The sequence below is a fragment of the Berghia stephanieae genome, chromosome 13, assembly GCF_034508935.2.
Source record: "Berghia stephanieae isolate SIO BIC M18660-M18661 chromosome 13, UCSD_Bste_1.3, whole genome shotgun sequence".
Lineage (NCBI taxonomy): Eukaryota > Metazoa > Mollusca > Gastropoda > Nudibranchia > Aeolidiidae > Berghia > Berghia stephanieae.
In genome coordinates, this window is record NC_088372.1 from 34,603,443 (window position 1) to 34,616,927 (window position 13,485).

Sequence of the window (13,485 nt, forward strand, 5' to 3'; positions counted from 1 at the left end):
GGTTTTCTTCTTTTAACTTCAGCCAACAGTTTTCTGGACCTTTGTCCTGCATTAATAAGAAACATGATGTTTGATTTCTTTCTAGTCCAAGGTATTCTTTGACTATAAATACAATTTTCAGCATCCCGACATAATACCGCTATGAAACGATTAGTCACAGATTATACAATATGATGGTAACAAAAATGAGGCAGTTTTATTTCTATTGATCACTGTGTGTCATCACACTGTTAAATTTCACATACATGATAGAGAGAGAGAGAGAGAGAGAGAGAGAGAGAGAGAGAGAGAGAGGGAGGGGGGATAGTTGTGGGCGGAGGGAGGGGGCAAATAGAGAATGAAAGTAGGAGAGTATGTGCACGTGTGTGTGTGTGTGTGTGTGTTTTTGTGTGTGTGTGTCTGTGTGTGTGAAAGAGAGAGATAAATAGAGACAGTCAGAGAGAGAAAGAGATAGAGACAGAGAGAGAGAGACAGAGAGAGACTGAAAGAGAGAGATAGAGAGAGAGAGAGAGAGAGAGAGAGAGAGAGAGAGAGAGAGAGAGACGTTAGTGAAATAATGGCACAATTCTATTTTTATTGATCTACAACTATCACCAAACTGTAAACTTTTTTATTCTAATGTATAAATCTTACACATTTGAGAGAGAGGGAGAGAGAGAGTACGTGTGTATGTGTATGTGTGTGTGTGTGTGTGTGTGTTTGCATGTGTGTGTCCAATTGTAATAAAGTTTCTTACATCCTAAACCTTTTGTGCTTTTTTTTTCATCATCATCATCATCATCGTCGTCGTCATAATCATCATCATCATCATCATCATCATCAAGCAACAATGAGAATGGTCATTGTCCAGATAGTGACAGTAATAGCAGACTCTGGTCCAAAAGTATCTTTGAGTCAAATACATAACACACACAACTCGACTCAGATGTAAATGAGTACCAGACTCCTGAATTGCCTTTACAAATCAGAAAAGATAGGCGGAGAAACGTGTGTCAGACGCATTATTGAAGATGCCCCATGTACAAGCCGAATGAAATCCCTGAGATATTTTTACTTATCTTCCCTGAATTCGGAAACGGACGCACTTACAATATTGGGGTCGACAGTTTAAAACACGGTTCCGTGGAACGGATGGGTCGTTTCCTTTGAACTGGTAGAGAAATTGTCGGATTCCTGTAAGTGGAGGTGGCAGCCAACAGACTAAGACCCAGGGCCTATCCAGAGGCAGATTCCATTCATCTGGAGGTTCTGGGTGGTTCGTCCACTTGCACTCGTTGTGGTAACCGTCCAGAGAAAGTTGCATTGTGACCCAGCTGCCGGGTAAATTCACGCGTAGCGGTCGTAAATTCATGGCCTAACACTGTAAAACGAAAATGACGTCGAAATACAAGACGGCGGCGACCTAAGAAAACAAAATGTCGTGAAATATAGTTGTAGTTGTAGTCAAAAGTTTATCCAGTGGGATCATTTTATTTTCTTCCTTGAGCAATGCCAACGACAACTCACCAGGCGGTGCTCTAACCTAAAAACGACGTCTTCCATCTTCATTAAGTTTAAATGGCATAGGGGTGGATGCTCAGGGATTTCTAACAAGAAAGCCAAAAATCTCGTATTTCTACGATTTTTTTCGTAATAATAGGCAGTCTGAAAAATCAATATAAAGATGCAACATAAAACTTAAATATGTCTAATACGCATGTTGTTTATTTATTCCTGCAAACAAAACCATGATTTCTGACCATTGATGTCATAATTAGGACCGCCTGAGATACCTTTCATAGCAAGCAGTCATTAAAAAATATTTGGAGCCACAAACTCTTGACACTTGGGAAGGCTTATTTCCTCTATACTGAAACTGTAAAGTTGGGTTATTTTCAGAGGCGATTAGCTGAAGTGCTTGCATCGCGGACAACGATGTCGCGTTGTGTATTTGCCCTGCGTTAATCACATCATGTATGCGTCTTATCAACAAAGGTTGAATTTGTCTGACTTTTGACAAAAGACGGTTACATTATTTTTTCATTTATCAATCTGTTTAAACTATGCCATTTTTAATTCTAAAAAGCAAAAATAGAAGTGGCAGTGGTGCATAACACAAAACAAGCCAATAGCGTCACGCCACTGATTTATATCATTATTGATGCTTTGCCTCACAACATCCGCCAGCAACATAAAACGTACCAACACACAAAATTATATGTAACCTTTAACGTTTACAGTCTGACTGAAAGAAATTAGTGAAAACAAATCAGCCAAAAGGCAGTATATAAAAAAAAAACAAACAAAGAGCTGAGAGACGTCAACAGTCAACTTCGTTCCTTCTTTTATCATTAATAGTTATAGGCTTTGTGTAAATAGAAAAAAAGTTATAGGCCAAAAGACATTTAAATATCTTTCCATAAGTGATATTAATATGAAAAAAGATAATCAAATATTATATTTTTTTTTATCGTACTTCGAGTTCTTAATTAGGGTATATAGACTCATTATTAATATTAAACAGCATTTTTTAAATCATTCATTTATCACTTCTTTCAGAATTATTTTTTTTATTTGTACTAAAAAAATCAACACGTGCATCCCATAATCAGATTAAAGTGAAAGTGAAAGGTCAGTAAATTCATGATGGATCAGAGTCTGTCATAGTACAAGAAGTTTGGAGGGGAGAAATATTTTCATGACGACATGATGATTTTACACTTTTGTCACAGTTACGTTTGTCAAAGGGAAATAACACAAATTATATACGATGCAAATAGAATTGGAGGCGTTCTATCCCTTTAATTCACAGTCGTATGGGTGTGTTTTTTGATACTTTGTTATATCCAGCAGGGTAAACTTGTTTGTGAAATGTTGCATTTTGATATTGGTTTTTAACTTTGTAAAATTTAAGGCAGATTGTAATTTTCTTCATTCAAACCTACCAAGAAATAGTTTTGAACAGTGTCAATGTGTTGAAAGCACGGCAGATAGCAGACAAGAGGAAAATAAAAGTAAAAATGCTAATTAAAATAAACGAGTAGAGAAAAGAAACGAAACAAATTTACACTTCCGATGCCTCATAAAAATATGTTTGGCCTTGATGTTTTCTCGAACCTAGTGTGAGGCCAAATAATTTATTGAGTGCGGCCGGCGGCTTACATTCTATTGATCCACATACATCTTGTAGGTCGTTACAAACGTACCTACACCTCGATTAAGGATTTTTTATAAGAATAATCCTTTGTGATTTATCCCAACGACAGTGACTGTGACAGGTAGGTATTTCCAGTTCATCTTTGTCTTTTGTTGTTCCAATTCGCCAAGCAATTTCATTCCCGAGAAATCGGATTCCGGATCTCAATATTGCCATTCTTATGACGCATTTACCGTGTATAATGTTATAATTTAGATGATAATCATGAAATTTCCTTTCACTTTAAAAACACACTACTCAACTCACACTTCCATTCATTTTGTGACAAATAAACTAAAGTTCAATGAGACAATCTGACTTTAGATAGATGATAGATAGCCTAGATAGATAGTAGTGAGCAAGAGTAATTGAAACCACAAATTCCAAGAGAGACATTTTAAGTATAAACTGTGTGGATTTGTTGGGGTCGGTATCTGAAAAAGAAATGCGTCTCTATCAAATCAGTTTGAGTTTGACTGATATTGATGACCTACATTTATCATTGTTATTAATTAGTGTACCGTAGAGATAGCTAACCTACCTTCAGTCCGATCTCTGCACATAGATTAATGATTCATAGATGAGGATGTTATACATGAAAAAAGGACAGTCTTTTGGAACTAGAGTTAGTGAGCCTTTATTATCTTATAGTAGAGCTCAGATGGTGGTGGTATGGAACGGTGCCCGAAAACAACCCTAGACCTAAAAAAAAAAGTTCTTATTCAATAATTCATTTTATTTATTTATGTGTTGATTTATTGAAAGTGGAAAGGGAAAAATACGGCACAGATATGCCTTCCTCATTTCCATGAATTTGTTCTATACATGTTGCCCTTTATAAACTTGCTCTTCAGTTTATTGGGGGTCCCTGATAGCTTAGTTGGTAGAGCACTCACTTCACACTCAATCCAAGTCAAAAGGAACCAATTTTTGGTCCAGGGCGAAGTCGAGATTTTTTTCTGACTATCTGTCCACCCAACAGTGATAGGTTAGCCAAGTCTTATTAGATCCGGTAGAAAGTACTGTGAAATAGACTAACATCCTATTCATAGGCTAGCTAGCAATTGCTATTGCCCGTTTCACGGTTTAGAAACTGGGATAAACTTGGCTCCATGGGCCTAATGGCTTTGAAGGACTACTTCAGTATAGGGAATGAGATTAGTGGAAGAGTAGCGTCCCTTGATTGGACGTCACTGGCGGAGAAGTTATTAGAGAGAGAGAACGTCAAATTGTTTTGCGCATGTGTCTCTTGTCCTCGCTTCCGGTGAAAGTGGCATGAGACATCTCACCGAAAGCGAGGACGAGAGAGACACATGCGCAAAACCATGTTGACGTTCTCTCTGTAAGGTGACGTCCAATCAAGGGACGCTACTCTTCTGCTAATCTCATTCCCTATTGTGTTATTTGGAGGTCCCAAAAGTTCAGTTGGTAATGGCTCGACTCACAAGTACAGTCGCCTTTTATCCCAACGGTATCAAGCCGTTGGTCAGCTCCATAGCCCAGAGGCTGTGAAACACTTAAGTCGTATATAACAAACTCTTATTTTATGAACCCTCTTACTTAATGATTTACTTCACTTCCCTTAAAGAAAAGGTATAATTTTTAAAAATTGTTAATATTGGCAGCAATTTGTTGTAGTATGCCCCCATCATCTAAAGAATTTTTTTTAAAGCATAATAATCTAGATATATACAGTGCAATATCCACTAAACATGCTCAAAGTGGTTTGCAAGGGTCCCTAACCAAAAGCAACACTTAACATGTAGGACGAGACATGATACCTGTATGTGATATCACAGTATTTTTTTCTGACAGAGACAACGCTGTTAATGGTCAGGTACTTCTTTTATACCCGAGTCCCAGGATTAAACTATTCGCTGCTCAGAGCGGGACTCAAACCCTGAACCTTCCCGTCTGAATGCGAGTGCTGGACCACGAGACCACATAGCCGCAAAACTAATGTTTTTGTGATTTGTTTCTATTAAAACAGTAATTTATCTGTTTTCATAAAACTATCTCCATTATTGCCTAACTAAAAGTAATATTTCAAAATTCAAAAATATATGACATTGGTCAGGCTTTTTCAGTCAGTTTTATGAATAATATGTTTGTTTTTTAAAACTAGAAGTGGAAAATGCCCTCTGGCCTTATTATATATAATCCTTTTTTATTTACACACCAGAGCAAGTCAAAGGGCAAAGGTATTTTATTCAGAATGTCAGGTCACGGTCAAGGTTATTCATCGTCAGCATCTCAACCAGGTCCTTCCTCATCCTCCTCAATCAGACACAGCACATCCACAGATGCCCAGGTCCAGGCAAGGGCATGTAATCGTCTGACAGATACTGGAAGTAGCAGAAGAGGTCACAGTGAAGCGGATATGAGTAGCCATTCCACATCAAGTGCCAACAAGACCCATGCTAAGTTTGCCAAGAATTTGACCACCTCTGGCAGAAGGTTTCATTTCTTATTTAATTTAACTCACTCAATCCTAGATATTTTTGCTACATTTCAAAATGGGGAAAAATTATTTAAAATGAGCAAGTGCATAGATACTTATATTCAACTATCATTGACATTTAAACATTAAGAGCATTAGCTTTGATACTACGCCAATAATTTGTCTCAGAAAAAAAAATGTAATAAATAGGCATGGGATAAAAGTAGCCCTGGTATACTACGGATATTGTCAGTGTTATGATTGAGTGAGTTAAACATTAAATTTAATTAATTTATTTTTAGATTCATTTTTTAATATTATATTTAGTCATTTGAAATGTCTCTTTTAATACTGATTCTTGCACACCGAATTCCAATTACCTCTGCAATACGATGCACTAGAGTTGGATGACCAAATGGATGGGTTACCTCCCATGAGCATTGGATTTCGGCAGGTTTGGATTCTAGCACGCTCTTTGGCTTCTCCCTAGAACTTACTAGAATCCATCTAGCACTGTAATTTAAATGACCCCAATGCAAAAGCAATGGGTTTTAAGGATCTGTGGTGTACAAGCAGAGTATTAGTACTGAAGTGTCATACTTAAATTGTTAATCCTTTTTTTTTTTAAGTTGAAATAATGCGTTTGAGATTAAAACAGATTTTTAAATTTTTTTATTTTTTTTTAATTCATATTTTTCTCATTAAATTTAGCAAAGTTTTTGTTTACAAACTTTTGTATGTCAGTATATGTGTTAGTAACTTTGGTATCCAGGCACTCTCACTCTAGCTCTAAATATGTCTTCCATCTACTAAAAGGCAGTAAATAAACTTTCATACCCTTTTGAGAAGTTGAGTCGCAAGGCAATCATTAAAAACTAAAAGGCGATTGAACCAGACTTATCTTTGTTTCTGTAGCATTAAAGGGACAGTAAAAATTGTTTGCTACCCTTTGGATTGGTCTCTTGTCTTGCAAAGTACTTTCTGCAAGATCTAACAGATTCAGCCACTCAGTCACTGCTGGGTGGAAAGGGGGTACTGCAGATATTTTGATTTTGAGGCGAGAGATTTACCAGCTGAGCTCTTGATACCACCTGAGCTACAGAATGATTTTGTTATTTATATTGATATTGCTAAAGAACGAAAAGAAAAAAAATTCTCTATGATTCTCGTTATTTCATTTTTTCAGATTGCAGAGAGAATTAGCAGAAATCACACTGGATCCCCCTCCAAACTGCAGGTAATTTTCATATTATGATTAACTTGTGATTCGATGAAGCAATACAGCACTTTCTGTCATCTTCAAATATATAAATACAGTTAATCCAATCAGTATTTTTTCTTACATTATTCTTCTTTTTGCCTTTCTTCTTTTTGCCTTCTTCTTTTCCTTAGAACTTTTTACTGTGTCGTGCATAACTGTCTTACACCAGCTACCATGTCTGACCAAGGGTCCAAACCATGAAAATTTCCTTCTTTTAACTCACTCAACCCTAACACCGACTATATCCGAAGTTTACACAGTTTACTTTTACCCCATGCCTATTTATTACATTTTTTTGAGACAAATTATAGACGTAGTTTCAAAGCTAATGTTTTATAGTTTTTGAATGTTAATGATAGTTGAATAAAACTATCTATGTAGATGCTCATTTTAATACAATTTTTCCAATTTTGAAAAGTAGCAAAAATTTCCAGGATTGAGTGAGTTAACAGTGGTTCCTGTCTTCCCACCAGCTTTTCCACAAATATTCAAGAACATCCTCGTTTTACTTCAAGATGCAAGTTTTCAACTAAATGCTCCACATGTCTTTCAGACTGGCTGCAGTTTGCAATCATCCAGTGTCTCCTTTTACTGATAATGAACTGGAGTAGCTTAGCTTGTCTCCCAGTTCAGATGATGTGTTTTAAAGTATTTTTTTAATCTGTCAAAAATAGTAGTAGTGGTAGTAGTAGTTCTAGTAGTAGTAGTTGTAGTGGTAGTAGTAATAGTAGTAGTAGTAGTAGTCGTAGTAGTAGTTATTTTTATAGTTTACTATATTAACGTTGGGGTGTAAAACCACCCCATGAGATAGGAATGGGGTAACTCACAATTTTTCTCATCATGGAGTAGAAGTGTAAAACAACCCCATGGGATATGAAAAGGAATACAGTAGAACATGAAAGTAACGTACTCAGAAATAGCGAGAACTCGGAAATAGCGAGTAAAATCTAAATCCCCGTTTTTTTCTCTTATTTGAGTCAATAAAATTAGCATGCAAGTAGCGAGTATGAAAAAGAGGACAACTCGGAAATAACGAGCATTTCCTGCCCCAGCCTAGGACTTCGAACGAAGTAAAGCAAAACACCAGACAAGGGCGATTTAAATATTTTTAGCCTAGTTTCTTTTTTTTTCTTATTTTTCGTTACGAGTAATATTACATAGTTGCCTAGTCGAGAGTACATAGTAGGCGAAACAAATTTGGGTGGGGGTTGGGTGTGTGTGTTTGTGCGCGAGTTAAGCACTGGCAGCCAACAATGTCAACATGCCTCACTTCGCAGCATCGGTCAGCGAGTCGCATTCGTTAATGAACGACACGATCAGCGAGAGAGGGGAGCGTGGAACCATCATTTCAGTGGGTCAGTGATTGAGTGATGCGCTTGCTTACCTCATCAAACATGCCTAGTGCATAGAAACACTCGCACACACACATACACGAAATCTTGATGGAAATGGAAGATTGGATCAACTTCAACCTGTGGCCATCATTACGTGGTTGACGAAGGCCGTGTTCAACCCCGTCCTCACACCCACTTTATCCACACACAGTCATTTGCACGCACGCGCGGCACACGCGCACAAACAAACACACACACACACACACACATACTGTCTTTCCATATTTTTGTACGGCCGAGTGACCTTTCCTGGCAACTCGGGAATAGCGAGAACTCGGAAATAGCGAGTAATCAGGAGTGGACCCGTCGAACTCGCTATTTCCGAGTTCTACTGTATGAAAATTGGGATAGGAATAGGGTTAATTAATGGATGTTTTACACGGCTTTCGTTTAATGTGCATCTGTAGGCTTATTTCTCTCCAATCATTTCCTCATTACCTTAATAAATAACTTTTAGTATATTAATATTTAGGGAGTTGGGACTGTTGTTAGATAAATATAAAATCCTCATCTTCACCATTAATATCCTCTCTATTTTTCAGTGCCGGTCCCAAGGGGGACAATTTGTACGAGTGGAGTTCCACCATCATGGGCCCCAAGGCATCGGTGTACGAGGGTGGCGTTTTCTTCCTGGACATCCAGTTTACCACAGATTATCCTTTTAAACCACCCAGGGTGAGTTTTAAGAGGAAAATCTGAATTTGCCAAATCTGGCTCCAAAAAAATAAAACGAAATGTGTACAACAATTAAATCTAATATTTAAAAAGTGGCGGGACTGCCACTTTCTCAATCCCCAGATTTGGCAAATTCAGATTTTCCTCTGGATTCTGATTTTCCAACCAAAGTTTTTAAGATAAGATCAACTCTATTTATCCACTTCTGGAAATTTGCATCAGGCACTGCATCAATTCTAAAGTATTTTAAAGAGACAAGTCATGAAAGTATTTTCTCAACAATTATACTATTTTACTAAAATATGATGCACTCTTTTCTGATGTAAAATATGACAAATTAAAGTCACATGATGATGCTGTAAAAAATATTGCAGCTTCAAAAACCAATTTTAAAAAATGAAATGCATAAAAGATATCCCCCCCCCCCCCCCCCCCCCCACCCCGGTTTAGACCCTTCCTAAGCCAATAGTATCAGTAATACGAAAATTTTATGATTTGATATGATTTGTAAAATCCTGAAAGACATTTGTGCAGGTCTACCATTGTTGTCTTGTCAAGAAAGAAGTAATTTCCACTAGATCTAACAGATACCCAATCACTGCCGGATGACAGGGAGTTCATAAAAAAAAACAATAACCTCAACTTCACATTGGGATCGATCCTTGTCCTCTATCAAGTGAAGGGAGTGCTCTAGCAGCTTAACTGTGAGGGACATCCGTAAAAGATTTAATTATTGATTTTTGTTTCAGGTGGTTTTTCGTACCAGAATCTACCACTGCAACATCAACAGTCAGGGTGCCATTTGTCTGGACATCTTGAAGGAACACTGGAGTCCAGCTCTCACTATATCCAAGGTATGGTCATACTTTTTTTGTGTCACCGGAATGGAGCGTGCCACATGGGGGAGAACCTGAAAAAGTGTGTATAGAGCAGTAGGGAAAAATACAAGGAAAAAAAACATCCCCAAAAAATCAGCCTAAGTCGAAGCAGACTGATTTTTTGTTTTTTTTTTGTTGTATTTTTTCCCTGCCACATCTGGCACTATTCTTTACAGACTTGTTCAAGTCCCTATCTTATTCTAGTGCCTGCCCACTAATTCGTTCTTTGATATTTTCAAGTGGAAGAGGGGTGGGTGGGGGAAGGGGGGAGGGGGGTAGAAAGAAAGGTTCTCTTGTTTTCCTTTTTGTACCCACTATGATTTTGTCATCCTTTCCATGCTGCATTCTGTCTTGGAATGAGACTTCTATATTTTGGGGGAAAGGGAAGTCACTCTTATTTTCTTTTTTTCTGTTGTCCTTTCCATGATAGTTTCTCAAATTCTGTCTCTGCCTTCGAGTGATTCGACTAGATATTGTGATTGTCCTTTTTTATTATTATTATTATTATTATTATTATTATTATTATTATTATTATTGCGGCTATGTGGTCTTGCGTTATGACACTCGACATGCCCAGGTGTAAAATGAGTACCTGGCCATTAACAGCGTTGTCTCTGTCCAAAATAATTATAAATTCACCAAAAGGCTTCATGTCCCGTCCTACATGTTAATGTTGCTGTTGGTCAGAGACCCCTTGTAAAGTGCTTTGAGCTTTTTTCAGTGGATATTGCGCTATATAAAGCTGAAAAGCTCAATTATTGAATGGGAGATAATTGTTTGTTTGTTGACAAGTTTACACCAAGGACCAAGTCAGTGTTTGGCGACATCAAATCAAATCCTTTGGAAGGATGTGTCTGTGTTTTGTCTAATATACGTTGAATGTATGCTGTCCACTAAAATAAATTTATTGTGTAAAAAGTGTTAAAGAGCTGGTGAAAAACCATGGATTAACTCTTTATATTTTTATAAAATAACTTAAAGAATATTAAACATATAATATATACATTATACAGCAATTTTTAACAATATACTTTTTGATAAATTAACTTTAATGCATTTCAAAGAAATGTAAAGAGATGTTACTCTTATTTTTTAAAAATATTTTGATATATATAAAAAAGGTGATGGATTGGATAGTTGTTTACCTTGATAAATTGATTTAATGACTAGTAATTCTGCTTCTTCTTATTATTATGATTATTATTATTATTATGATTATTATTATTATTATTATTATTATTATTATTATTATTATTATTATTATTATTATTATTTATTATAAGTATTATTTTAATTTTTTTTTTTTTGTTTTGTTATTATTATCATTTGAGTTGTTATTTGTTTTCAATTTATTTCTAGTATTATTATTCCTTTGCCTTTATACCCAACTCCCCTCAACCAGGTGCTACTGTCCATCTGTTCCCTCCTCACCGACTGCAATCCCAACGATCCCCTCGTGGGGTCAATAGCCCAGCAATTCCTGACAAACCGAGAAGAACATGACCGCATCGCCCGTTACTGGACAAAACGTTACGCCACGTGATGGAGGATTACCTTGGATTGTGAGTTAATCCTGCTGGAAAGAAGAAGAAAAACATGAAATCGTGGACAGTGAAATTGTCTTGATATTACTCTTTAAAAAGTTTCTACACTTCTTAAACTGAAAATTGTGATCAAACTGTATTTGTAAACAATACAAAACAAGTGCCTAAATAATGGGGGTGGGGAAGCCAGGTTTAACAAATCATGGAAATTTTTTTTGTACTTGAAAATTGAAAACGTGCTTTTTTATAACTATAAAATTGCTGTCGTAAAAAAAAAATAAGGGGAGACTAAATTCTACAAACTATTGAATTATTTGTAAATTGATAATTGAAAATGTACTTTTCAAAAAATGTAAAATTTGATTTTTGTTATTTTATGGTGTGGTATTTTAGTCGAATATTACTGTTTGAAAACAATCCAGGAATGAAAATGGATTTTTGCCTTTTTCCGAATTGTTTTAAATTGTTAATGAAGCAATTTTGAATTTACTTTCTGTTGCTTTATTCAGCAGAAGATTTTCTTGGTCTAGAGGATAATAATTTTAACATTTAAAAATTCGTTGATTTAACATTTCACTTTATCTTTCAGAAAATAATTTTGACGTTTTGCTGCAAGAACATAATTGTAAGAACTAAAAACTTATTTACATTGTCCAAGATTGAATAAGTTTTTTGGATGTTTTATTCTTTTTTTTTTCTTTTATTTATTTTTTATTTAGTTGTGTTTTTAAACGTTTTTTTTATTCAGCCTAATCTTAGATTGTGGTATTTAAAAATTATTGAACCCTTCGTTTCTCAGTAAATTTATTTATTTAGAATGTTTTGATTTTATTAATTGGGGGGGGGGGGGGGGGGGGGGGCAGGGGTTGATTTTTTTTATTTTTTTTTCTTATATTCAATTTTTTTGAGTTTTGGGAATGTGGGAAGGGGGGGGGGGGGGGGGGGGGGGGGGCAGTCATCTGTGAAATGTTTGAATATTATTTCATGCACTGGATGTTTATTTAAGCAACTGAGTTTGGCAAGCGCGGCTTTTATTTTTTTTAAATTTGCCATTTACTGCACTTTGGTCCTTGTAATGGTAAGAATGAATTTCTGTCAGTTGTCAGATCATGTTTATGGTTGTAACTTACTGACTTTACAGCTTTCACCAAGAGCAGTAACTCTAATGAGATTTAAAGACTGCTTGGCATCTGGAGTAAAGAACTTTTATTTCAACTTGTGCCCATCTTCTTTTTTTTTTATTTTGATATGAAAATGAATATTTTTATATTATATGGCATTGCTGGATAGGGTCTTCTTTTATTACCCATATATCTGTTGTCCCTTCTCCCCCCCCCCCCCCCCCCCCCCCCCCCCCCCCCCCCCCCCCCCTCCTCCTCCTTCTTTCGTATGACTTTCTTTGTTTATTGATGGGTAATTTTGTTCCCTTGCTGTAGCTTGAGTTATTGTGTGTGTGTGTGTGTGTGTGTGTGTGAGAGAGAGAGAGAGAGAGAGAGAGAAAGTCTTGATGTGGAAGAAAGTGTCAGGGATGACCTTTTTACGAAAACCAGCTTTTTAAAATCTTCCGGCCATCATTTTTTGTTTTATTTTTTGCTGGAGACTTTGTTGGGTTTTTTTTCCCTTTTTTAAGATGAAAATATTATTTGCTTGCGTAAAGGCAACAATTAAGGGGGAGTTAGATCGAGATGAATATTTATCCTTTTTTTTTTTTAAGGTTAAAGGGTAAAACCATTTGATGAAAGAAGCTTTGGAAATAATTTCATAATAATAATAATATGGTCTTTTTGCAAAAAAAAATGTCAGGCTGTTTTTTGTTTTGTTTTGTTTTGGCATAGGACATCCCTAATGTTTGTAAATCGCTTGAATCCTCTCTTGGATGGATATTCTGTGAATGAGTCTTGATTAGAAATCAATAGAATGTCTTTCCAGGGTGAAGATTGCCTCTGGTAGTCCCAGGCTAGTGTGTAAATGAATTGCATTTTTTTTTGTTATCATGTGTTGTTTTTTTTTGTTGTTTTTTTGTTGTTTTTTTTGCTTGTATGTTTTATTTGTGAGAGATCACAGCCCTTAACGTTTAAAAAAACATTTTCTCCTTTTAATTATTTTAAAAATATTTTT

At 36.1% G+C, this 13,485-nt stretch overlaps 1 protein-coding gene across 1 annotated transcript; it reads left to right on the top strand.

Annotated features, from left to right (window-relative positions):
* Positions 1–3,045: 3,045 nt before the first annotated feature.
* LOC144958583 (ubiquitin-conjugating enzyme E2 E1-like) lies at positions 3,046–12,154 on the top strand. Its single transcript, XM_078890657.1, has 6 exons — positions 3,046–3,257; positions 5,358–5,632; positions 6,802–6,852; positions 8,813–8,945; positions 9,695–9,799; positions 11,226–12,154. Exons 2-6 carry the CDS (start codon positions 5,391–5,393, stop codon positions 11,364–11,366), a joined length of 672 nt encoding a protein of 223 aa, XP_078746783.1. The 5' UTR covers positions 3,046–3,257; positions 5,358–5,390; the 3' UTR covers positions 11,367–12,154.
* Positions 12,155–13,485: the final 1,331 nt, after the last annotated feature.